Source organism: Emys orbicularis, chromosome 2 (assembly GCF_028017835.1).
Source record: "Emys orbicularis isolate rEmyOrb1 chromosome 2, rEmyOrb1.hap1, whole genome shotgun sequence".
Taxonomy (NCBI): domain Eukaryota; kingdom Metazoa; phylum Chordata; order Testudines; family Emydidae; genus Emys; species Emys orbicularis.
The window spans coordinates 17,098,384-17,125,861 of NC_088684.1; the positions used below are offsets into that span (position 1 = coordinate 17,098,384).

The window sequence follows — 27,478 nt, forward strand, 5'->3', positions numbered from 1 at the left end:
GTCCTGTTTCTCGACAGGATTGACAAAAGTATTTTTTTCTCATTAACCTTGCAGAGCAAATACAGTTATGGGAGAGTGAGATGGATTCTGTTGTTCTTCAATTATCATTTACAAAATTGGAAGCTCTGCTCTGATTTCTACATATTTTGTTTCTAATGATGGAGTAAGAGGAGCGAAGAACTCAGCTTGTTTTTCAGATTCAGGTTCTGTTTGACAAGTTCATAGAATCATAGAATATTAGGGTTGGAAGAGACCTCAGGAGGTCATCTAGCCCAACCCCCTGCTCAAAGCAGGACCAACACCAACTAAATCATCCCAGCCAGGGCTTTGTCAAGCCAGGCCTTAAAAACCTCTAAGGATGGAGGTTCCACCACCTCCCTAGGTAACCCATTTCAGTGCTTCACAACCCTCCTGGTGAAATAGTGTTTCCTAATATCCAACCTAGACCTCCCCCACTGCAACTTGAGACCATTGCTCCTTGTTCTGTCATCTGCCACCACTGAGAACAGCTGAGCTCCATCCTCTTTGGAACCCCCCTTCAGGTAGTTGAAGGCTGCTATCAAATCCCCCCTCACTCTTCTCTTCTGCAAACTAAACAAGCCCAGTTCCCTCAGCCTCTGCTCGTAAGTCATCTGCCCCAGTCCCCTGATCATTTTTGTTGCCCTCCACTGGACTCTCTCCAATTTGTCCACATCCTTTCTGTAGTGGGGGGCCCAAAACTGGACGCAATACTCCAGATGTGGCCTCACCAATGCTGAATAGAGGGGAATAATCACTTCCCTTGATCTGCTGGCAATGCTCCTACTAGTGCAGCCCAATATACTGTTAGCCTTCTTGGCAACAAGGGCACACTGTTGATACATATCCAGCTTCTCGTCCTCTGTAATCCCCAGGTCCTTTTCTGCAGAAGTGCTGCCTAGCCACTCGGTCCCTAGTCTGTAGCGGTGCATGGGATTTTTCCATCCTAAATTCAGGACTCTGCACTTGCCCTTGCTGAACCTCATCAGATTTCTTTTGGCCCAATCTTCCAATTTGTCTAGGTCACTCTGGACCTAGTTTAAATCATGATTTAAATCACTAATCAGGAAGACTCAATTTAATCATGGATTTCTACGTAAAAGTGCATTGTTGTTGGTTGTTATAACCTTAATACATATTCTTCACAACTCAGAGATAGATGTAGGTTTCATTTTTAGAAGGTACACACTATACATTTTGAAAACTTTTCAGATTAGTTTTACAGCTATATCAGAAAATGAATGATTGTTTGGTTATTTAATTTACCAAAGGTAATTGAAGCAGATATTTATGAAGTCATTGGGAGGTGAACGATCTCCAATTCAACAGGCTAATCATTAATATTTGGAGGATTTTCTTGCCATGCTGTATTAGGAGGAGAACATCACCAGAACATCACCAGACAGACATTTACATTGTTTTATTTAACTAAAACAACAACGTTATGTATTCTTCAACAGCAAACATAATATTTTAACAAAGCAAGCCTATGAATTTTTTAATTTAGTTAAACATTCACGGTTTTTAAAATCAGGTTTGTTTTTGTTAAAATTGTTTAACTAAAATAGTTAAATGAAATATTTAAAACAAACAAGCAAAAATTAAATCGACTATGTCAGCCAGGTCAACATGAGAAACTTAAAATATTGGCTTCTGCAGCTAACTCAACTTCTGCAGTCGTCTTCACCTTCATTTTCCTGTTTGTTCATAATCTGGAAAAGAAAAACAAGCATTCCTGCTTTTTCAGGTCCCAAACGATTTCTCAATTTGGAATGAATTAGTCCAAAGGAAGAAAATATTCTTTTTACACCGGCAGAAGAAGCTACTGTTGTTAAAAGTGAGATTATCACTTCAACAGTCTCTGAATCCAAGTGCTTAAGTGACTTCCACCAGTTCACTGGTGTGACTTTCTTTAAAACATCATCAGCAAACATATTTCCTGAATGGTTCACCCTTAGCTCTGAAGTTTATTACAGTTGGCATTATGGAGGGATGATTGCGGGTAATCCATGTCATAGCCAACTCCTCTTCTTCAGCAGTTAAGGTTTGACCCTGATACCGAGTATTTAGAATATTTGCAAGAAAATGAGCTAGAGATAGTGCTTGTCCCATTCATTTTTTTAATGCTTGTAATTTAACTCTGTCATTGCATATTTCTCTTTTTAAGATCTCACTCGGTTCCTTCCAAATGTCAACAGCGTCAGCAATAAAACAGCTATTCCCTGCATTTTGTTCAAGACTACAGAAATAGGCTTCAGGGTACTCAGCATGTGTTCAACATTTTTCTTAAGCTGTGAACTTTGGCTGTGACAGTGCCATCTCTTTTGAGAACTTTGGCTGTGACAGTGCCATCTATTTTTTCATGATTTTGTTCACAAACTGTCATCAGATTAGGCTAGTTCTTGATATAGTGCTCAAAACAGTCCACTACTGAGTTCCATCGCACGTCTTATGGGAGAGGCAGCATGGTTCCTCCCACTTTTTTCAGAGCAGCTGCTGCAAAGTGGTTGTTACGGAAGTATTTTGCAATTTCAACAACATTAGCCTTTATTTCTGGAACACTAATGTCTTTGGCTAGGAGGTGCATCAAATGAGCACTGCAACCGTATGCTATTAGCTTGGGACTCTCTTCTAAATTTCTTCTCATCTTGGATACGTTTGCAGCACTGTCTGTGACCAAGCTGCGTACTAGACATTTTAATTTTTTTTCACAGTTTGTTATAGCTTTTACTGCTACTTCTTGTAAGTATTCTGCTGTGTGTGTATTTCCTGATGTATCAATAGTTTCTGTAAGGAAGACATTCCCTTCTTCTATTGTCACACAAGCACATACAACAAGATCATTGTGGACATTGCTCCACCCATCAAGACTCAGGTTAACAATTTCACCCTCTAGACCTTTTGCACCCTGCTCAATTTCTCTTTCATATACTTCATCCAGCAATTTGCCTGCAACATCTGCTCTGTTGGGTGGACTGTATCCTGGTCTTAATGACTGAACCATGTTAATGAAGTGTGGGTTCTCAATCATATGGAAAGGAGAGTTTGTTGCATAAACAAACCGGGCAATTTTTTAAATCAATTACCTCTTTTTGTAATCTGCTGGTTCTTATCACAAACTTATTTATGGTTGTTTCTGGATGATGGAGATTTTTTTTTTCTTTTTGCTACGGGTGATATCCTGTGGCTATGTGACATATATGATGTGACTGAAACACTATCATTGGCAGATAACTCTGAAACTATATCAGAGGGGTAGCCGTGTTAGTCTGAATCTGTAAAAAGCAACAGAGGGTCCTGTGGCACCTTTAAGACTAACAGAAGTATTGGGAGCATAAGCTTTCGTGGGTAAGAACCTCACTTCTTCCTGTTAGTTAACTTTGATCTAGTCCTCTTTGAAATGGGAGAATGAGCAGAAATTGGCTTTTAACAAAGGGGAAAACTAAGAGTCTATTATGGAGTCAATTTCCTTTTGTAGTATTCTGGAATTTACCCAGCATGACATCTCAGGAGCAGCTTTGTGTGTCTCCATTTTAAATCCTGAGGGCACTTGTAACCTGGATTTTACAGGAGACCTTGGGAATAGATGACTGACATGCACAGAACTGACAGTATTCTTTTATATTTAAGGGTTTTGTTAATGCTGAGGATTCTTTCCCCTCCCTCTTGAACTGTATTGGCCAGAGTGTTCTGACATCACAATGATGGGTGTGGTATCACAACCCATGTAGACCAGAATAATTAACTGAACTAATGTTGGCCTTTTGTAAGTGGAGCTATTTAATTGTCTAATGAATCCAGGGGGAAGGGCTAAGTGATTTTTATAATTGTATCCCTTTGCAGCCATTAGCTGAGGATAGGATATTGCAGGGGGGGAGTTCATGAGAAACACTTTTTTTTTTTAGAAGTGGGGGTCATATTTTTTCTTGATTGTTTTGTTTTCAAATCTGCTCTCTGAGTTTAGGTGCCAAAAACCAGAAACACCCCAAATTAATGTAAACTTTTGCAGACCTGGGTATGAACCTTTCTCTTCCTCAGTTTCCCTGCCTGTACATGAGGATAATCCTTCCTCGCGTTGAGCTCTATAGATTAAAAGTGCCATTACAATTACTCTCTACTATCTATCCCTACTAAAATCAATGAACTCAGAAAGACAGCATTGTGCCTACGGTGGATACACTTAGAGTTTGTTCTAGTTATAGTGTTATCACTGATTCCAGCAACATTCTGTGGACGTAAAATATGACTGGAGCTGGTAATATCTCTGTGAGAGGACTAAACTTGATGTGCTCACTGTACTTATGGTTAGCAGCAGCTGGCATTCCACGGTATTTCTTTAAATTGGTTTGGGGAAGCATTTGTTTACCTCTGAAACTAGTAAGCTGAGAGAGAAAAGAACATGTCACATTTCCATTAGTGAAAGAATAACTCACAATTTGTTTTACTCACAACATCTTTCACCCTGACTGGTCTGGGATGTATTGTAAAATAAATCTTCAAGGGGGAAAATCCCTTGGAAATATTTATTTAGGACTCAGTTAACTTTTCTACTCTTCTCATTTGTCTCCCTACTACTCCAGTCTCTCTTTCCACACTGTCCATTGAAAAAATTCAACCATTTCCAAAGAGGTCCTTGAGCTCAGTGTTTTGTTCAAAATGTTAATTCTCAGCTCCCTCAGTGGAGCAGGTGACCATTGGGGGTTCTGACTCAGTGGTGTGATATCAAGCTTTTCCCATCCACGCAAGCCTACCTGGGTGACTTTACAATTGAAGTGAAATGTGAAACTTAACTGAAGTCTGGGTCTTCAACGTAAGGGTCATAAACAGGTTTGCCTGGGGTTATACCCACCTTCTTTTCTTTATGGCTAGTTGGGAGGGGAATGCCAGAGCTTTTTCTGTTGTAACACGGGTTTGCAGTATGGAAAAGATGAGAACCACTGCTCTACAGCAATGCCAGAAAGAAAACTTCTGAATTTAACACACACTTCTTCTCTCCTTGCTTTTTCCTGTTGCTTTCGCTCTTCTTTTCCCCAAAAGAAAAGAGCAATTGGATGGTACTGCCAGGTATGTAACTGTCATGATTATATCCTTGCTTTAATATCATTGTTGAAGAATGCCTTATGGTTAATATTCTGTTTGTTGGCTCACATGCCACTAACAAAAAATGCTATTAACACTGTAAATATTAATTAAAAACAATTAAACAATGTATTTCTGAGTGCTTCCTTTATTTTTTCCTTTAATAATGGATCAAAGATACTATGTGTACAAAATATATGGTACTGTGGAATTTTGTAACTAACCTAACTAGTTGTTTACATCTAAGGATTGGCCTAAATAGACTTCTGTTAGACTATGTGGTAGAACCATGGCTTAGCATTCAGGTTGTTATTGGGAGATTTGGGTCTTCTAACTAACATTGTTGGTTAATAACACTGCAATATCTTGCTATGAGAAATCATGATTGTTGTAATTCACTACGTTCACAAGCTCCTTGAGAACAGGTGTAATGAAGTCCTAAGATGGACGAACAGTTATTACTAAAGTCCCTTGGCAATTCTTAAAAAAAAAAAAACTCTCTCGTTTAGGGTTTGATGTAAAGTCCATTGGCATTCCCAGTGGTAGACTCCCATTGACTTTGGTGGGCTTTGGAGCAGATCCCTACTGAAAAGAAGTAAGGTTTCTTCAATGAGTAGGGATGTGATCTGAGTCAGACTGCAGCTCCTTAAACAGACTAGGAAACCACATATACACCAGGAATAAAAATTTCAAAAGCAATTAAGTCACTTAGACTCTTAGTGAAACTCAGTAGGACTTTGGCTCCTAAGTCACTTTGGTGCTTTTGAAAATATTACCCTAGGATCCCTTATTTCCCTCGGCTGTGGTTTCTTTTGAAACAGTAGCCTTCTGCAGCAGAATGGTTACTGATCTTGCAATCATTACTGCCAGACAGCACAGGGAAAAGAGTATTTCATGAAAGAGGTTGAACCACTCCAGATAAATAGGCAGGTGTGTGCAGTTCCCATTGACCTCAGTAGACTTTGGATCAGGCCCCATGATGCTGTCAATATGACCGCTTCCTGTCTGGTTGCTAATTGTTTTATTACAATTAACACAATTAAAATTGCTAAGTGACTTGCTCTTCTTTTTAATTAGATTTAATAAAGGATATTATAATTTATATTACACTGCAGTTTTCCTTTCACATTTCATAGAAACAAATGATGAAGGCATGCTTTCTTAGTACATGGAGTAGCACAAAAAGTGATTGTGTCTCCAGTACCTGGCAGCCATGAAGTTCTTAGTGAAAAAGTTGTAGCAGCAAAGTGTATTGTTTGAGTTTTGGAGTGCAGGGGGAGTACGAGGAGTTGAGCTGCGCCTGTCGAAGAGGAGCTAGGAATAAATAACTAGTGTATAGACTAAAACTGAGGTAAGGTTGGGTGATGAACAATAGTTTTTAAAATCTCCATTCTGTGCCCATTGAACTCAGCGGCAAAGGTCCATATGATTTCAATGAGAGTAGATATAATACATACATGTGCGTTCGTGCGCACACACACACTGATATAAATTCAGTACTGTCTTTCTCTCATTTCCATGAACAAATAGAATATTAGTCAGGTGCAGGGATGGTTTAAGGCAAGACTCTTGCAATCTGGACCCAGTAGTGCAATAGACTCACAGCTGTATGTGACTATTTGGGGTGGACTGTTTGGGGAGGAGAGGAAAGGGCCACCGAGGAGGCTGTAGAGGGAAGAGGAATGTATCCACTGGTGAGGCTGCATGAAAATGTCTGTGAGGGGGGAAGGCTGATACAATTTTTGTGGCACCCCAAAGTTTTACTGGATCTCACTTTCTACGTAGGGTAAAACCATGCAGTTATGTGATGTGGTTGGATGAAAAGCAGGCCTGGCTGTCCATGGCCCCTGGTGCTGGCACAGGATAGGATGGTTGATGCTGACAGGAAAGGATGGGACTCTGGTACCAGTGCTGGGTATGCCTTCCTGGTAGATTCAGCTCTGCCGTGTATGTTGCTGCTGCTCTGTGAAAAACAGTTCCTCCCCCATAGATGGTACATACCCACACTCTACAAGGCAGCATTTAGCCCATACTCTTAATTCATCCCTAGCAGGGCCGGCTCTAGGTTTTTTGCCGCCCCAAGCAAAAAAATTTTTGGCTGCCCCTCCCACCCACCCCGCTCCTTGCTGCCCCAGCCCTGGGCTCTCCCCCCCAACCTGCACCCTCCTGCTGTCCCAGCCCTGGGTCACTGGTAACTCGCTCCCAGGGCGGGTCATTCAGCAGGAATTTTGGATGTGCACAGAACACAGACAGGATTGGTTCCCATATGGTTACAGAACTACAGTAAAGTGGAACAACTTTCAGCTTGTGTGATTGGAGGATGTCTGGATGCATATTATAAGACTGTCCTACATAAATGAGGAGAAGTTGAGGTGCCTTTATTATTCTTTTGTTCCACTCTTTGTTTCTATAGGGAATTTGCCAGTGCAATCACTGTCTTCCTTTTAAACAAATAAAACTAAAAAAAAAAAGCAATGGCTGTTGAAAATAGCAATTCCAGTCCTAAAAATCACTGGGAAGCATTGCTTGCTCAATTTTATCCTACCTTTTCTACAGCAAGTTACAGTGGATCAGTATATTTGATTTGGGAGAAATGAAGTAACAGCTGCCCAAATTGAGCTTGAGCACTCCTGAACTTTGAGGGTGTTCAAATCTGGAAGGCAGGTGCTAGATTCCCTTTCTGAATATTAGCTATATCTGGAAAGGAAAAGTCAATTTCTGCTTCCATGGCTCAGAAGTGGAAATCCTCCTACGTGCCTGGTACTGTATCTAAAGCTGCCCAGGTCCTCTAGCAGAGCCTCCCCTCCCTTACTTTTCATTTTAAATTCTAGTGGGATCCACGTACCTCCCTTGCTAGGCTTCAGATAGAGAGGTGCACTGTCCCTTTAGTCCACCCAATTCCTTCTTTGGGGGCTGCAAGGTGAGGTCACACCAGTATCCCTAATCCAGTCTGGGGAAGTCTTCTGAAGGGGATATCTGGGGCAAAGCCTTCTACTCCTTGGGCTGGGCACACTTGTCCCCCACTCACAATGCCACCCCGTTCTAGCAGCCACCTCTCCATTAACAGCAAGCTGCAGCATGGCTCAGCTACCTCACTCCCTCCCCCTCCCTTTGCTGTTGATAGCTGCCAAGGGATTGCTGGGAAATGTTCTTTCCCTGCTCCAGGGCTGGCTCTATAGGCAGGGAGCTAGGCAAGGAACTACGGCTCCCAGGGTCCCATGGGTTCTCCACTTCTGCAGCGTTGCGAGAGGGGAGGAAGTGAGTTTAAAAAAAAAAAAAGGATGGCCAGAATGCCGCCCCCTGCAAATGTGCTGCCCCAAGCACCTGCTTGATTTGCTGGTGCCTAGAGCCGGCCTTGATCCCTAGTCAGGATTTACCAGGTTATGGCTTCATGCTAGAAGTCTTGTTCACTTGCCTTTCATTCCTCTAGCACCTTAAATACTGGGTTGCTAGTTACTATGAGTATCACATAGAAATTTTGCTGTAGAAAGATGAATTCACTTCTCCCCCTTTGTCTGACATAGCCTAGTTCTGTTCTTCTTCAGGGTGCATTGCAAGGCCTGTCTGTTGACTCAGGCTTTTCCTGAGGGTTTAGCTCCATTGGGAAGGTGTTCTGAGTGTAAGCAGGGGAATGGTCCTGCTATTGTGGAGAACTTTCCTGGCTTATACACTATCCCGGTGAAATGGGCGAGTGAAAGGATCTGAGTCCTCGCTCCCACTTCCTTTACCCAGAGGCCTGCCTGACCTCAAGGGCTCCCCTTCCACTCTCCTGTGTGGCAGAGTCCTCGTAACCCCAGCAAGGCTGGGCCCAGGATTCCTGGGGAGCTCGACCCCCAACCTTGTCGTGGTCACTTAGGGCAGTGGGCTATGGTGTCCCCACTCCGGGGTGCTCTCTCTGCACTGGATGCTTCCCTGACCCACTGATCATTACATACAGTTCGAAGCAAATACAATACAAAAGGAAAAACTGGGAAAGGTTAAAGGAAAACACATCACCCCACTCTGTGGCACGGGGACATCACAACCAGCATCTCTGGAATGTCAGGGAAGTTCAGTCTGTTCCTCATAAGTCCCAGGCCCTGGCTGTGCTGCAGGGATGCTGTGGGTCGGACACTTGCTCTGGCGGTGGCCACACGCCCTCAGGCTTTAGGTGGCAGGACCCTTCTTCCCAGCATCGCCACCGCCCCGGCGGGGTTACAATCCCCCTCCAAGTATGGCCTGTTGAGCCTCTTGGCTGGGGGTGTCTCCCTGTGCTGGGCCCACTGACCAGGGTCCCCTTCGCTCTCCCCAGCTGCTCACCGCACCCGGCTCCACTCTGCCTCAGCACTGCTGCTGCTGTTCTGCTGCCAGCTCCCTGGCCTGTTTTTCTGGCCCCTCTGGCTGGCACGGCTCTGCTCCCCAGCTCAGCTTGGGCCCCTGCTTTGTCCTTAGCTCAGCCACACTCTGTTCCAGGCAATTCCAGCTCACACAAAAGACAAGACTTTCCCGGCCTCCTGATTCCCTCATTAGCCTGCCCACCCTGTCAATCAGGCTGACCTGGAGCATTGGCTTCTCCCCATTGCCCCTGGGGACTGTCAGTCTCAAGATCTTGATTTCCCATCAACCCTTCCCCTTTCTTTTAGTACTGGGAGCTATACAACCAAAACACCCCCACTGAGTGTTAGTATGGGGACAACAGTCCCTTTTTACATGAGGTTCGTTTTGCAGTGGGAGTTCTTTATCACCATTAGTTAATAAATGTGTGTGTGTTAAGCGTACATTTTCAAAGCTTCCACTAATTTTGAGTGGGATCCTGAAATGTGTCTTTTTTGTTCCAACTTTTTGCAACTTCCTCTGTATTTGAGAGAGACAAGGAGGGTGAGGTTATATCTTTTATTGGACCAACTTCTGTTGGTGAGAGAGACAAGGGAGGAACTGTGGGCCCAATTTTCAGCAGTGCTTACATCTGTTCCATTGACTTCAACTGGAGCTGTGGATTCTTACCATCGCTGAATATCAGGCCCTCTAAGACAGCCATGATAGACAAGTCTTTCAGGGGTTTGAACCTGATTCTGCAGCCCTTACACAAAGTCAGAAAGAGTTTTGACGGGGTATAGAGAGCATTGTCTAGTGGTTAGACTTTGGGATTAGGTATTGGGACATCTAGGTTCTTTCCAAACTCTGACACTATCTCACTATCTGCCTGTCAGCACGTCATTTATCATCTTTGTTTTCTGATCTCTAAAGTAGGGTTGATACAATACATACATAATAAGTATATATAAATATAAAGGCATTTTGAGAGCCTTGGATGAAAAGAGCTACACAGGTCCCTTAATATGTTATAAAGGATTGTGTATAATCTAGTATTTCTGTGTTGCTGGTAACAATAGCATGACAAAAATGAAATATTTTGCAAAGAAAGCTGGAAAATGACACTGTCTGCATTTTTTATGAATGGACCTCCAGAAAACAGAAAAGGCCAGGGGGTGGGGGAAGCGCAGCCTCTGATCTGCACCCCACATTTTGAAGCACAAATGGAAGGCCATTTCCATACTTCACTATTTCACTGATAACCATTAACCTCTCATCTTAGCAATTTCTTCTTCACTTTACAGTAATGTCATATTTACCAGGGAGTCATTCTTTGGATCAAGCGTCACAAGAAAACTTGGGTATATACATTCAAGTAATAACTGAGCCTATCTTTCTCTTTTCATATTTGCTGCATGCCATTTTCTGCCTGTGCTTTCTTTTTTTACTACAGTAGTTCATCTAACAAAAAAAAATGTGAGAGGACAAAATAGCTAACACAGAATGTGGCATTGTTTAAAAGATGTTAAGGGAGGCGGTGTTGCCTAGTGGTTAGAGCATTGGCTTGCCATTCGAGTGACCTGGGTTCTATTTCTGGCTCTGCCACTGGGCTGCTGAATCACTGGGGCAATTCACTTCCCCGCTCTGTGCCTCAGTTTCCCCATCTGTAAAAGCACTTTGAGATCCAGTGATGAAATGTGCTGCATAAGGCCTCAATCCTGTGAACACCAACACATGTGAATAACTTTGCATGTGTGTTCAATGGTACTACTGACTTGTGTAAACTTACTCATGTGTATAAGTGTTTGCAGGACCAGGATCTTAGAGCCTGATTCATCAAAGAACTTAACTTTAAGCATGTAAGTAAAGTTGAATCCGGGCCTAAGACAGTAAGCTCTTTGGAGCAAAACCTGCGTCTTCCTGCAGATGGCCAGTGCCATGCATATTGCAGGTGCATGAAATACAAATACCAAATAATAATTAGGGGACCTATCTAGATGCATTATTGTGGAAACTGATTTTTTGCCTAAATTGTCAGGCATTTTATTTTATCCTCACATTTTTTTTATCATTCTGCTATAGCTCATTAATTCTTCTTCCATCCATCCTTCCCCTCACCCCCCCAACATGAAAACATTTGTAGGCAACTCAGCCTAGATGATCCAAGCCTTCAAGTTGCTGATCACCTCCCAAGAAGCGCTCAGAACCTCTCAGAATAATTGGGCCCGCAGGGTGCTAATGGAAGGATCTGTGACATATTGGCTTTGTGAGTGAATGGTGTTGCTCTCTGGTGGCTGGCACACCGAGAGAATGAGGGACTTACTACTACCACTAGTAGCTAAAAGAGTTTTTCTATAGCTTACATGTCAGAAATCTGCAATTTTGGACCTCATGAATTAGGATTCTAGTCCTGGCTCCTTAAGTGTAGGTGTGAGTTATCAGGAGGAGTTGTCCTTGATTATTTTAGGGCTGAATATAGTGTTTTCTCTGAGTTTCCCCTTGTGCAGAATGTCATATCTATTTACTTTCCTCAAAGAGTTGTGTTGAGGATTAATTGGCTAATGTTTGGAAGTACTTTGGAAGAGTGATCACTAAGACAATTTACAGAAGGCTTTTGATATATTGGAGCATTAATTGAGGGTGGATTTTTCAGGACTCAGCATTGACCTATTGACATCAATATCCTATTAACTTCAGTGGGAGCTGAGTTAGGCCAAAGCTAAGTGCTTTTGAAAATCTGACCTGTTACATCTGTTGTTTGTGCACTATATCTCCATAAGCTAATGCAGTACAAGTTTGACTCCCCAGAGCTAAGCTCACCCATGTAAGATACAATTGCTAATGTAGTAAAAATTGGGGTAAGCACGACTGCCTTGCGCTTCCAGTTATTTGAGCTGCAAAACAGATCTAAAAATATGATTACAAAACTTTTTTTTTTAAAATGTATTAGTAGAGTTCCTGACTGGATCTTTTTATTTTATTGTATTGTGTTTTATTTTTTGGGATAAAAATTATAAATATAGGAGGGGGGTTATATTTGATCCATTGTAAGGATTATCACTTTGGTTTTTTTCATTCTTGCACAAATATCGTCAGTTTATGAAACTCCAGTATTAGGTGCAAAAAAAACCCCACAAAACAAAACCACCCCAAAGAGGAGAATGTCTGACTTGCATGATGGGATGAAACTGCATTATTGTCTTGCATGATAGTTTCTGGAACTAATCTTCTAGTTCAGTGGTTCCCACCCTTCTAGGGTGAATGTAAAACCTCAACTGCGGCAGTCAGTGACCCCCTAACCCTTCCTCATACACCCAACAACAACATTCCACTCTCAGAAACTCCAGCACAATTCACACTGAAGTCAGTGGAAGTTGCAAGTGAGAATCGGAGGGCAGAATTTTTCTGTATCAATGAACTGAGCATCTGGCCTTTGTGCTGAGCCTCTGTGCTGCACGTCAGCTTGCCTCCCATTCAGCAGTTTCATATGATCCACGATGGTGCATAGGTGCATCTAACTTGGGACTGTGCTTAGTTGCACAAGACTGAAGTTTGGAGCAGTTCAGATTTCATCGCAGCTTGGAGTGCACGCAATTGAGTGGGAGGTGGGCATTGATGGTGCACTGCAGGTTTGTCACGAAGGTCCTCATTCTGTAACCACTTCATGTTTAGGATTTGCATGAAAGTTGTTAAAAGTTCCACCCCAGAATCAGAATTTTGTGTAAGGGAGGGATTTGCCATGGAGCCACATGCCAAGGGGACAAAAACCACTCCAATACCAATGCCAGAAGCCTGAGCTCTACCAGGAGTCGTACCTGTTTGAGTATGTGGGAACCACTGCCCTAGTCATACTTATGAAGAGCGATGTGATCTCCGCATGCTTTAATACTTCAATATTGAGTCATGTGCATGCTGTGTTCATGAAGGAGATCATGTAATAAGATAAAATGTTTCCAGGCCTTTGTTTTAATAGATCCACATTTCATCTGCTGGAAATTAGAATAAAGCCCGCTCTTTGTCCGATGACAATTCATTTTTTATCTGGAAAGAAATCCAGAGAGTTTTAGTGCACAATGCACTGTAAACCGAGCAACATTTCTCTCAAGTGAAATTAACGCATGATTTCCTGAATATTGTGCTGCTGTAGTTGCCCTTGTTCAGATATGAATATCAGTATCTGCTGTGTAATTGTTTAATATTGTAGCAACTGTTGCTATTAGCTTGAAAGTTCTCCATCAGATTTCAACCTAAAATATTGGAGAATGAATCAATATAAAGGACTTAAAAATAAAAGTGCAGGAGCATTATTCTGCTCATGGATCCAAAGGGTAGAATTTTGCCCTATAAGGAGAATCTGGGAATGATTTAGGATTAGATTATTTAGCATAAATAAAATAGAGAAAGTATCTTGTGGACATATGCAATTGAGATCTTTGCTGCAAATAAGCCATCTGCCATGCTGAATGGGGAGGAATAGTTTGACCTACATTCCAGAAGGGAGGTGTGGAAAAGCAAGGAATCCTGTTTTGAGACAACCAGTGTAGGGATTCCTAGCTCTGAACTTAGAATAAATCCTGAGATAAGCTTTCTGATTCCTTTGTACTGTAGCTCTGTCCCAATACACTTCCATTTCCTTGTGGTCACACTCTTACAGCATCGGTCTGGCTAATGCTTCCACCTGCTGGTATTTAGTTCAGTTAGTACAATTTTGAGAACTCTGAAGTTCCAGATCCAATATTTGACTCCTCCTGTGACCTTGAGCATGTTACTTCTCCATCTGCAAACCAGAGATAATATAGTAGAACCCTTTTGTCTGCATTAAGAGGAATTCCCAATTAACACTGTGTGCCATTTGAATTGTAAGGCAGGGAGCCCATCATGTATCTAGACAGGCCTGAGGAGCTGAGATGGACATGGAGGCTATACATAGCCAACATGTAGTTCATGCCCAGTTCCAACACATTTCCCTCCCTCCACTCTTTAGAATGATCCTTCCTCTGGCCCTCTATGGATATTTGAAGAAGTCCCCCGACCACACAATCTCTGCCACTTTCTGCCTTCTTCAGCACTCAGCACCTCTTAGGGTGACCAGATGTCCCAATTTTATAGGGACAGTCCCGATATTTGGAGCTTTTTCTTATATCGGTACATATTACCTCCCACCCCCGTCCTGATTTTTCACACTTGCTATCTGGTCGCCCTAGCACCTCTGCCAGAAAGTTCATGCTTCACATGACAATTTCTCACAATCTTGACTCAACCAAAACTAGTGAGTTTTGGAAAATGTAGATGGGCCCAAACCAAAGTGAACTTTGAGGACGTCTTGGCCTAAACTTCATTGCTTGGGCTCATCTTTGCTAGTAACCTCAGGCCAAAATGTGCAAACTCGAGTGCCTAAAGCGCTGCAACTAAATCAACCTCTAGGCATCGAGAGGCCTGATTTTTAGAAGTGCTGAGCACCCACAGTTCATGGGACCTGCAAGGGCTCAGCATTATTTGAAATGAGGCCACTTATTAAGTTCGAACTTACCTCGGTCCACACGCGGCAGGCAGGCTCCCCCGTCGACGCCGCGGTTCCCCCGTCGACGCCGCGGTACTCCTCTCGTCTAGCTGGAGTACCGCAGTCGACGGCGATCACTTCCTGGTTCGACTTATCGCGTCCAGACAAGACGCGATAAGTCGAACCCAGAACTTCGATTCCCAGCCGCCGAACTAGCGGCTGGGTGTAGACATACCCTAACTCACTCTGGCCCCCAAGCCCACTTCTGTGCCTTCTTCCTTTCAGTCCCTACTCCCAGAATCCCCGTTGAGGGGTCTGCCAATGACACCCTCTTCTCCTTTAAGGCCTTTCACAAAAGCAGCTTCTCCTGAGAACTGTGCTTTTATATTTTAGTTAAACAAGCAAACAGGATCTCTGTGGTGTAACCCTCAAGGTGCGTGCAGGACTCATCCAAGCGATCTTACTATCTTCAGTTTCATTTTCCCTGCCTTTTCAAACCCTCCCTGAGTTAGATGTCTGAGCATGCTGCATTCTGTTGATCGTGGGCTGGCAGGCCTCAAGGGAGATACTACAGCTAGTGCAACATAGAATAGCCCAGAGGGTGCTCTAATTTGCGACAGGGACCAAATTGTCCCCCAGCTGATCAAAGGATGTCCTTTCTGAACGCCTCTGCTGCAATGTGCAGCACTACTTTTATCTTCTGCAAAGAAATAGAGGCATTCATCAACAGTGTGACTGTAACTACACACCACACACATTTCAGGAAGCAATGGGAATAGTCCATACTGATAGGGAAAAAAATTATCTAGCCATTAATCTCTGCTCTGAAATTATAAGGTGTGGCCAGGGTTTGTGGGGAGTTTTATATAATGCATTTCATTGTTGTTTTACATGTAAAAATACAAGGTATTGACAAGGCATTTGTGTGATCTCACTGGGCTACAGATATGGTGTTCACATGGACAATACTGTTAAAAAAACCCAACAATCCTTCTAAAACTCATCACCATACAAAGATTTATCTTAAATAATATCAATACACCTCTACCCCGATATAACGCTGTCCTCGGGAGCCAAAAAATCTTACCGTGTTATATCGAACTTGCTTTGATTCGCCGGAGTGCGCAGCCCCTGGAGTGCTGCTTTACCGCGTTATATCCGAATTCATGTTATATTGGGTTGCGTTATATCAGGGTAGAGGTGTATCTCTAGGACATAACTCATTGTGATAGGCGCCTTAGCAATTCCATCAGTCGATTAGCTTTAGATAAGACAGATCGTTGAGGGCCACAATAATTTGGATAAAATGAAGTATTTTGCAATTGCCCTTAGCTATAATGTCCAAATCAAGGTGGAACAATGTGTGCTGATTGTATGACCTGATTGCAGCCTGATTGAATGACCTGGGATAGCAGGGGACTGGACTTGGTGACCCAGGAGGCCCTTTCCAGTCCTATATCCTACATTCCTATAGTCTTAATGGCCACACCTCCTAGTAAAGATGAGAGTAGTCCAGTTACTCATGGATCTGCATTTGTCCCACAAGCCACACCTTGACCACCATACTTTAATCATTGCAGGAGAATCCCTGAGGAGTGCCAAATACACTTTCAGTTTAGGGTCTGACACCTATTCAATATTTCACCGAGCATGACATGTGGCAAATAACTTCGTGCTGCCATAAGAAGTTTTAGTAATCTCCTTGGTTATCAATATAGTCATTCAGCCAGCAGAAAGATCACAGGTGCCAGTCGAAAGGTTAGCATGGAGGGGCCGGTGTGGGTCCAACTGCAGAGTGTCCCCTGAAGAACACACATTCTCATAGCATTAATATTCTAATAGGGTAACCAAATGAATTGCTAGAGGGCTGAAAGACATCAGAATGTTTTAAATTCTTATCAGTCAGAAGACACCCTCCTCATTTCCCCCACCATGAATATTGACTGGAATTAAATGGGTGAGAACTGGGTGTCCTGCAGTGCCATGTACGGAGCAATTGCTTAGGAATGTCTTTGTGTTCTGGGCTGTTTTGAAAATAATTTATTCTTAGTCCAGCACACATTCAGACTTCTCTCGTTCATCATCACTATGCACGGGCAGCTCATTGAATAGCCTAACAGGCACCCAGCACTTAAAGAGGGCATTGAGCTGAAAAGGCCAATTCTCCCTATTATCAGATAATGATACCGGCTAAATATTGGTGTTTATCTTCTTAATAATAAAGCTGGCACTTAAGCCAGGTTAATGGAGCAGAAGCAGTGTGACAGACTAGGTAGAGAGGATGGTAACATTGGCTGCATTGATATAGTACCCCGCCCCCAACAGTGAATTATCAACTGAGTTTAGTTGTTGGTTACAAAGACACTGATGTATTACCATAGCTCCAGCAGTGTCTGTCTTGTATGTGAAACATTTATTTGGGATCTAATATATTAACAGCATCATGAAAACAAGTTAAAGTGTACTGGTCTGCATTAACGGAGGAAAATTGATCACTTTTGCTTATTTTGTAGCCAAAAGCTGGGTCTCTTGGATCGGGTTCGTGGTACCAATACTAAAGGAAAGCTATTTACCCCTCTGAATGTAGATGCCATTGAAGAAAGTCCTTCTAAAGAGCCTAAGAATGTTGGCTTGAATAATAAGGAGCGTTTTCGCACTGCATTCCGAATGAAAGCGTACGCCTTTTGGCAAAGCTCAGAAGGTAACACGTCTATATTAATTCATTTTTAACCCTCCCAGATTCCTTCACCCTGTTACCATGGCTTTTTTTTTTAATCCATCTCCTTTTGAGACTTCATGACCTTCAAAATAGCAAATCAACACGATTAAAATAATCTGGGGCAGACACAGCTATGTCTTGCCTTTGCATGGACAATTTATGGAACACTGGGGAAAGTTTTGGAAAATAATGCTGGAATCCAAGCAAAGCAATGCTCAAAATAAAGTGCATGTATTCCTCAAAACCAACCATGTTCTGTATTGATATGTTTTCAGTGGAACCCACTTATAGTCAGCGTGGAAATATGGGAACTCAGGGGCAGTGATTACATGTATCTAGGAAAGTCTAGTGACACTCTAGGCTAGTATAATCTACGCTCTTTTTAAGATTCCCTCAGTGTTTTTATTGCAGTAACTTAAACTCACTCTAAACTTTCTCACATAGACTTCTCTGAACTGGCCAATGTGTAACTTTGACACCCAGCTCCTTACACATCATCTGTGAATTTGGCCCATTGAGTCTTATCTCCTGCCTGAGAGAGAACTGTAGCAAGAAAAGCAACTCACAGAAGGTGTAAGACTGTATGAATTAAAGTCGGCCTGACCCTACTGTGCTTTACTTTACACCTTCTTTCAGCTGCTTAGGATGCTAGTAACAGCATCTCAGACTCTCGTCCATGGTTAGAGTAGGGTGTAGTAGGTCCAAGGCAGCATAATTGCCTTTGAAGCATTCTCAGTGTAACAGAGTCCAGATTAGTGCCTGGGCGTCTCCCATGTTGCTGCTGAATTTGGCCCTCAGTTTATAGTGATGTAAAATGCAAATCCCAAATGGTCTCAGTTTATCAAGTGCAATTTGCAAATTATAATTTCAGTTACAAGGAACCTCTGATTTTAGGACCACGGTCTCAGCCCAGAGCTGTGCCAGATGCTAGGCATGCACACGTGGGAAAGGAGGAAGGAATCATCACAGCATCTCAAGGCAGCAGAGCAGAAATAATGCTCCTCTGCCCTAATGTGTACCCCCTGAAGGAGGGAGCTCCACACAGCAGAACCTTTCATCTTGTCCCAGGCCACAAGGGATCTTGGTGGGGATCTGCACCAAGCAGCGGACTCACCTCACTTATATGTCCCCCCTAAATCCTGTCCCACTTTGTGCAGGGGGACCACAGCAGTTACACTGCCCAGAGAGCCTCTGTAGCCACAGGAGCATGTGGGAAGGAGAGATTTGTACGTTACTGAATAGAATCAAGCCCAAAAGATCTCTATCTTCATTTCCCAATAAATAGACTATTGCAGCAATAACTTATTCTTAAAAACTCCTCAAAAATGGGAGGTCCTAAATCCAATTGACAAGAAGGAAAGCTCTAGATGGTTCATGAAATGACTAGAATTTTGGGAGACTTTCTGAAACCATAAAATGTCTTTGCATTCTCCTGGCCTGCCATAGAAGAACACAGGGGGCATCACCCTCTTCAGAGGATAAGTGCTGGCCAAAGTAACCAAAGGAACTTCTCATGGGTGATTATTGACTGAAATTAGTTTATATTATGTACTTGGTTTAATATTGTTCTGAACAATGCTGTAAATTGTGGTCTGATTTTTGCATGCATGTGTTTGACCTACTTTACAGATGCAGGAACAGGGGATCCCATGACTGAAGATAGGGGTTACAGTAATGAGTTCCTCATGGAAGATATGATCCCCACATTGAAGGCAGCCATCCGAGCTGTCAGGTAAATTTCCTTTATGCTCATCAGTACTGGCTTTGACCTTTAATGCTTGGCCTACAGGAAATCACTGCATCATGTCACCAGGTTGTTCATTGTTGTTGGGTCTTTAAATGGAGTAGGGAGTTAGATCTTAGTAGGCACTTGGAAGGGAGATAACTAGAGCCAGTCAAAAATTTTCAGATGGAACATTTTTCTGTAGGAAAATGCTGATTTGACAATAATTAAAATGTTTTGTGAAAACTCATTGATTTCACACACACAAAAAAGCCAGGGGTTGAGCAGTGAGCACCCCCCAGCACATTGGAAAGTTGGCGCCTGTAGCTCCAGCCCCAGAGTCGGTGTCTATACAAGGAGCTGCATATTAACTTCTGAAGAGCTGCATGTGACTCCGGAGCCACAGGTTGGCCACCCCGGCTTAGAGACTGGGTAGTTCATTATTTGTCTCCTCTAAAGTAAAGCTAGTATAAACTAACGGAAGCGGCAAATGCTGTACAGATGATCTTTCTTTCACAAACTCTAATATTGGGCCTCTCAGAATATTAATGTATTTTGCCCTTATATACCTTTAAATTTATGGACACAAGATCAGGGACTGGTTTAAAACTAACTAATATATGTTACTGCAGCATCATTTGAAAGATGTGTTTATTCGTTTATTTTACATGGATTTTTTTCATTTTACCACATTAGACCAGTAACTTTAAGACTGAGTTGTCTGCATGATATTTACAAACAGGAATAAATTAGCATCCGTCTCCTGCTCTGTGCAACCCCAGTTGATTAATTCACTTTCTATGTGAGCTCAATGGGATATGAACCTAATGTATTTTTTATATATATCTATACATAGTCTACACAGAAACTGAATGCTAACTGGAAGTAATTAATTCATTAAAAAGCTCTTAAAGGATGCTTTGGCTTATGATCAGTTAATATTTGAAATTGCAACACAGATCAGGTTCAAAATGGTTCAGCCTGCTATACAGTTTACAAATTATCTTTAAGAACATAAGAACGGCCATACTGAGTCAGACCAATGGGCCATCTAGCCCAGTATCCTGTCTTCTGACAGTGGCCAATGCCAGGTGCTTCACAGTGAATGAAGTGATCCATCGAGTGATCCATCCTCTGTCATCCACTCCCGGCTTTTGGCAATCAGAGCATGGAGTTGTACCCCTGATCATCTTGGCTAATAGTCATGGATGGACCTATCCTCCAGGAACTTATCTAGTTCTTTTTTGAACCCCATTACAGTTTTGGCTTTCACAACATCCCATGGCAATGAGTTCCACAGATTGACTGTGTGTTGTGTGAAGAAGTCTTTCCTTTTGTTTGTTTTAAACCTGCTGCCTATTAATTTCATCCGGTGACCCCTGGTTCTTGTGTTATGTGAAGGAGTAAATAAAACTTCCTTATTTACTTTCTCTACACCATCACAATTTTATAGACCCTTTATCATATCTCTTCTTGATCGTCTCTTTTCCAAGCTGTAAAGTTCCAGTCTTTTTAATCTCTCCTCCTGTATAGTGAATTGAACCAAAACTCCCGAAACCAACACTCCTATACTTTGTTGTACAAAATCCAGATCCAGCTCTGACTTTTATGGCCTGGGGCCTGGCCTAATCAGGATGATATTGGGAAGATCTACTGTGCCCATATGCATTTCTAGGAAAGTCTAGCCTGCTAATGATGAATAACAAAATATGAAGTCTGTTCTTAACAATGATTTAGTATTAGATATTCCTTGCATGTGACTTATTGTCTTGGGTTGACGTAATATCACATGTTCAATTCTTTATCATGCAAAGAATGTTGCCTGACTAGAGCCTCACCTATAATTGACCATTGTGCTGTTTACATAAGGGGCTAATAATGGTTCAATTTACTACGCAGAATACTACAGTTTCGTCTCTATAAAAAGAAATTCAAGGAGACTTTGAGGCCTTATGATGTAAAGGATGTGATAGAGCAATATTCAGCAGGGCACCTTGATATGCTTTCCAGAATAAAATACCTTCAGACAAGGTAAGATCGCTGCAGGAATGTGATAAATGGAGGGGGGTGTGTGTGTGATGGGGAAGTGCAGTTGTTCTGTGTATGTGCTAGACCAGTGGTTCTCAAACTTTTGTACTGGTGACCCCTTTCATATAGCAAGCCCCTGAGTGTGACCCCTTATAAATTAAAAACACCTTTTTAATATATTTAACACCATTATAAATGCTGGAGGCAAAGCGGGGTTTGGGGTGGAGGCTGACATCTTGTGACCTCCCATGTAATAACCTCGTGACCCCCTGAGGGGTCCTGACCCCCTGTGCTAGACAGCTCACACTCACTCGACATGCTGCTAATGACACAGGAACAAGGATGGTTCCTTCAAGCATCAGTCAGAGAATCTTTAAACTATCCAGGTGGCTTTAAACTATCCAGCACACAACAATAGCCAGTTTATCAACTCACCCCTTAAAAATAGTTTGGGAGTGTCTCCTCTAAGAAGGAAAGATAAACAAGTAGTTATGATAACCACATATGAAAGGAACATTGTTTAGTCGTTAAAGCAAGCAACTGGGAGTCATAAGCCCTGGAAATGACTCTCAGCTTTGCACCTGATTCTCTGTGTGACCCTGGGCAAGTCACCTATCTCATCTGTACAGACAACATATAAAAGTAAAGTAGTATTTGTATTATATGGCAGCCATTCCTTGACATTGCTGGGCCTGATTCTCTATTGACCTGCACCTTGTGTGATCATTTACACAATTGCAAAAAAAGTGAGTGCCACCAAATCAGAATGAAGCGATTTAGATTCACTTTGCACAGGTGTAAAATAAATGACCACAAAAGGTGCAAGGTAATGAAGAATAAGGCCTGGAGCTGTTAAAGATCTTCAGGTAAAAACAAACAGTTGAGCCATCCAAGAAGGTTTATTGTAGTGTTGTTTGATTTCTCTTGAGCTAGGCAAATTCAGTTCAACACTGTTGTTTGGTTGGACCTGGGTGAACTTACCTTTCACCTTTTAAAAACAAGCTACACTGTTCTTTTTCTTTCTACTTCATAGTTCGTTTTAATTTATTTTTCAATATAGTTTGTTCTATGTGTTCTGCATATTTAGTGTCTTCGGTTTCCACTTCACTTTGATTGACGTTCTATGACAGTGGCTATTCTCCTTAATTAAAATAACTTCCAATACATAGATTTTAAGGCCAGAAGAAACCACTGTGATCATATAGTCCAGGGATCAGCAACCTTTGGCATGGGGCCGGTCAGGAAAATCCACTGGTGGGCCAGGGCGGTTTGTTTACCTGCAGCGTCCGCAAGTTTGGCCAATTGCAGCTCCCACTGGCCACGGTTCGCCATTCCAGGCCAATGGGGGCTGCGAGAAGCGGCGTGGGCTGAGGGATGTGCTGGCCACTGCTTCCCACAGCCCCCATTGGCCTGGAACCGCGAACCGTGGCCAGTGGGAGCTGCGATCGGCTGAACCTACAGATGCTGCAAGTAAACAAACTGTCCCAGCCCGCCAGTGGATTTCCTTGATGGGCTGCGTGCCAAAGGTTGCCGATCCCTGATACAGTCTGACCTCCTACATAACACGGCATGGACTTTCACCAAGTAATCCTTGCATCGAGCCTGTAACTTGTGGTTGAACTAGAGCAAGGCACTTAGTTGATTAAGTCCCATTTTCAAAGGTAACTTAGTCATTTAGGAGCCTAAATCTCATTAGATGTCAATGTGGGAACTGGGTAGCTAGCTCCTTTCTGCTCCTTTGTAAATCCCAGCCTAGATTCTTATCCTTACTTACCTGAACCTTTGGATTCGGTATCGTTTGAATGGAAATTTCAGAAAAGCAAGTGGTTTCCTTAGCTTTCCAGGTCTTTCACTTCTGGTCATGTTGGAAATACCTGTATGGCTTTTCATGCTATGTTTTAACACTTCTAGATTAGAAGTGCTTGAACATGGGGAAATAATTTTAAAAGAAGTTAATGGAACATGTGAGAGCCTTCAAAATGTTCCATCCAGTTTGGTTCCAAATATAAGCAAATGTTCTGCAGGTGGGATTCTTTGTGCAGCCTGAAGTGTCTATTTTTTTGTTTCAAACCACTAAAATAATTAATAATAATGAAAACTATGATGGTAACTAAATATGAAAACTGCTAGAAACATATTAGATTATTAAAATGGTTATAGAGGATTGCAAATATTGCGCCAAATTCTGTTCCCATTCTGCTGGATTAAATCTAGAGTGTCTCCACTGAAATCACTGGGAGCAGCAACTGTTTTTGAGTATTTCTGTAAATCAAGCCACTAATTTAGGTGCATAAATATGGCTCTTGGTGCTACTTTTAAATGCCTAAGATTGAAAATTGTGGCCTAAGTGACTTACCTGTGGTCACACAATGAGTCAGTGGCTGAGCTGGGAATCCCAGGCTATTGCCCTAACACTAGACTCACTCCTTCATTGTACTGCTGAGATATAGATTGCAGGAGGGATACGGCGCAGTTTTCATTTCCTGTAGGTGTTTAAAGAAGACCTTGGGCATGTTTATCATATCTTGTTCTTTTCTTCTTTCAGAGTAGATATGATTTTTACCCCTGGACCTCCATCTACTCCCAAGCATAAGAAATCCCAAAAGGGAGGAGCTTTTTCTTACCCTTCACAACAATCTCCCAGGTGAAGTTATTCTGCTTAACATTTCGTGTCCTAAAATTTTTGCAGTTACTTCCATCACCTAGCCAACGTGGTACCATGTTAACAGATGTTGAATGTGAAATGCTATCAGTTGGAATGAGCATTTGTTATCATAAGATAGTGGATTTTTGGCTGACAAATTACATGCTGGACAAACATCCTTCTCTTAACTTAACTGTGCAGAAATAGGGATGACAGAAAAAAGACTTGATATTCTGTAATGGATTGAAGGTGTTGTATAAGAACATTGGATGGTGAGCCTGATTCACCACTGGGCTACTCCAGTTTTACTCCAGTGTAGCTCTGTTGATTTTGGTTCCCACTAAACCAACGTAAAGCTGGAGTGATGTGGTAGCTAGTCAGGTCTGTGTTTTTATATATACTTGGTTTGTAACCTCTTTGGAGAAGGGGCCTTCTTTTTGTTCTGTGTTCGTATAGCGCCTGGCACAATGGGGTCCTGGTCTATGACTCAGGTTCCTAGGTGCTAAGATAATAATAATAATAATAATTAATAACCCTTTACTTCTGTTATCTTACACAAATAGCTTGCTGTAATAAAATGGAACATGAAGTGCTAACAAGACTATTGGTTCCTTTTAGAAATGATCAATATGTAGCCAAAGCATCCACAGCAGATACTGAAGACCAAAGTATGATGGGCAAATTTGTTAAAGTTGAAAGACAGGTATGTAGTTTCAGGATTAAAAGAAAGATACGTTTATGTTAGTTTTCCATGGAGCTGCTAGTTAACTGAAGAGTGCATGTTTTACAAAGCAGTTGGTGCATCTTCATTTTGGTTGGTGGGATGGGCCCATGCCATGAAGTTTCGATCCAGATTTCCTACCTCCTCAAAATTCATCATTGTTCAGATCTGGCACTTTGCTTTTGGGCTATCCCTGAATATTTGTCTGTACGTGATGCTCCCTTTGCTGATGCTGATAGAGTATTCAGAAGGATGGCCTCTACTTGAGAGGTGCCTTTTTGTGCCAACGGTTGAATTGTCCATGCAGATCACAGCACTTGCACTTCTAAATATATGACTGTGTGTGCAAAAAATGTGAAGGTGCAATGGTTTGGATTTGCATCAGCAGTTTATTTTGTGGATGTAAAAATGCAGGCACAAATTGTTCCCACAGGAAAAGGAAGTCAAGCCTGAGCTTTAACCCTCACTCAGAAGCAACAACTAGGAGTTCAGTGTCCAGGGCCAGGTCAGTCCTTGGCCTTTCTATTGTGGTTGACAATAAAAGTTACTAATCATGATGTGGGTCTTAGTGATATGGACACTTTCCCATTGGGAACAGTACTCAGACCACCAAATCACCATAAATGGCAACAACTTTTGATCACTATTTATATTTTCTGGGCTTTAACTACTGACTGAGAAATGAAAAAAAGAAAGAAGTTTGTTCTCTCAGAATTCATAGAGTCGGATAAAACAAGTTCAGGTAAATGGATCAGGCAGCTAAAACATACTTTGCACCCACAGGCTCCAATGAGAAAACCACAGCTTTCTCCTGTAGCTGCCTTTGTGACAGTGGTAGCAAATCATTGCTGAGGGAAATGTGCCCGTGGAAACAACTGGTGTTTGTTGCATTGAATGACCAGCCATGAACCATTTGAAATCTCACAACTGGTATTTTTCAGGTTCACGACATGGGGAAGAAACTGGATTTTCTAGTCGATATGCACATGCAACATATGGAGCAGCTGCAAGTACAAGTCACTGAGTTGTGTCCTTTGAAAGAAGCTGCCTCCCCAGCAGAAGAGAAGAGAGAGGAAAACAGATACTCTGAATTGAAAAGCATAATCTACAAATACTCGGAGCCTTGCACTCATGAAACTCCTTATAACTTTCACCAGGTTCCAGTACACAAAGTCGGTCCATATGATTTCTTAGCACAGGATCCAATGAATTTTTCGCGCCCTTTTTCATTAGGTGGGCAAAACTCTGGCAAGTTGCAGGCCATGCCTTCTTCGACTTCATATGCAGAAAGGCCAACAGTTTTGCCTATACTCACATTCATAGACTCCCGAGTTAGGTACCAGTCCCAAGGGGACCTGCAGAGCCCCAATTCTGACAGGATATCTCCAAGACAGAAAAGGAGCTTGACAAGAGACAGCGACACCCCATTATCCCTTCTTTCCGTCAACCATGAGGAGCTTGAACGCTCCCCAAGTGGATTCAGTATCTCCCAAGACAAAGAAGACTTCCCTTTTGGTCCAAATGGAGGATCAACCTGGATGAGAGAGAAACGCTACCTAGCAGAGGGTGAAACAGACACAGATACTGACCCTTTTACACCAAGTGGCTCCATGCCTTTGTCTTCAACAGGGGATGGGATTTCAGATTCAATATGGACCCCTTCAAACAAGCCAGTTTAAAAATGGTTGGGGGGGGGGGTCACTGGTTGACTTCTCCGTGTAATGTAAACATACTTTGTATATCTCACTTACTGTACACCCAAAGCTTACTAGTTCAAAACACCGATGGCTGCATAAGATGCATGTGGTATTAGTGGTAGTCATTCTGCACCATTTCATACAATTTACTAATGCAGTTTTTTTCATGCTACCAAAACTAAGCAGCATAGTTTTGAGCATGGTTTGCATGACTTTACACTATATAAATGGTACAGCTAATTTCTTCTGTGATACATATCTATCTGATGTTCTTCAATATAATGAGGGTTAGAGCAATGCCAGGTGAGAGGTGATGGTTCATGCTACTTTTTTTAAACAGAGCAACAAAGTAAAAATAGTTTCGGGAGCAATGTTCTGATGTGGAAATATATATAAATTATTTGCTCCATATCAATGCCCATTTTTCAATGCAAGTGAATAATTCTCTATCCAGACTAGCCAGAATCTTCCAAAATTTTTAGCAGGGAAAAGGTCAGATCAAAGTGTGTTACTGATTTAACATAATTTCTGTAGCTGAAAGATGTCTCATGTCCCCTATCATACAAGTATGAGTGTATCAAATGCAATGTAAAACAGACATTAGGGACAGTTTGAGATTTGCAAAGCCATTTGGGGGAATTAGAAACACGTATTCCATTAATGCAAATCACAAATCTGAATCCCTTTGACTGCTGCTTTGAAAATCTCCATCGGAGGTTATAAAACCACCACTAGTGTGATTACAGTCAATCTTATTTTGTAGAAAATAGTTTGCTCGTTCTATTTATTTGTAATAGGGCCAAACTTCCCACTGAGATTGGTACAAAACTACCATCAGCTACAAAAGAAAGTGTGTTTAATGTAGGAAACTCCTGGGTTTTACTCCTAGCTCTTTTACTGACTCATGTCTTGTTGGGTAAGTCACTTAATTTATCCGTGCCTAAGTTTCCCCATCTGTAAAATGGGGATGATACTTCCCTACCTCACATGGGGGGGAGGCTCAATTCACTGATGTTTTTAAAGCGTTTTGAGACCCTCAGATGTAAGGCACACTAG

General features: G+C 42.1%; 1 protein-coding gene across 1 annotated transcript in view; it reads left to right on the forward strand.

Moving 5' to 3' along the window:
- The window catches only part of KCNQ3 (potassium voltage-gated channel subfamily Q member 3), a 239,112-nt gene extending 212,708 nt beyond the window's left edge, over positions 1-26,404 (forward strand). Inside the window, exons 9-15 of the mRNA XM_065397818.1 lie at positions 5,056-5,082; positions 17,404-17,591; positions 19,239-19,341; positions 21,232-21,363; positions 23,906-24,004; positions 24,623-24,707; positions 25,667-26,404. Of these exons, the coding sequence (XP_065253890.1) occupies positions 5,056-5,082; positions 17,404-17,591; positions 19,239-19,341; positions 21,232-21,363; positions 23,906-24,004; positions 24,623-24,707; positions 25,667-26,404 (1,372 nt within the window). The remainder of the gene's footprint in view (positions 1-5,055; positions 5,083-17,403; positions 17,592-19,238; positions 19,342-21,231; positions 21,364-23,905; positions 24,005-24,622; positions 24,708-25,666) is intronic.
- The last annotated feature ends 1,074 nt before the right edge of the window (positions 26,405-27,478 follow it).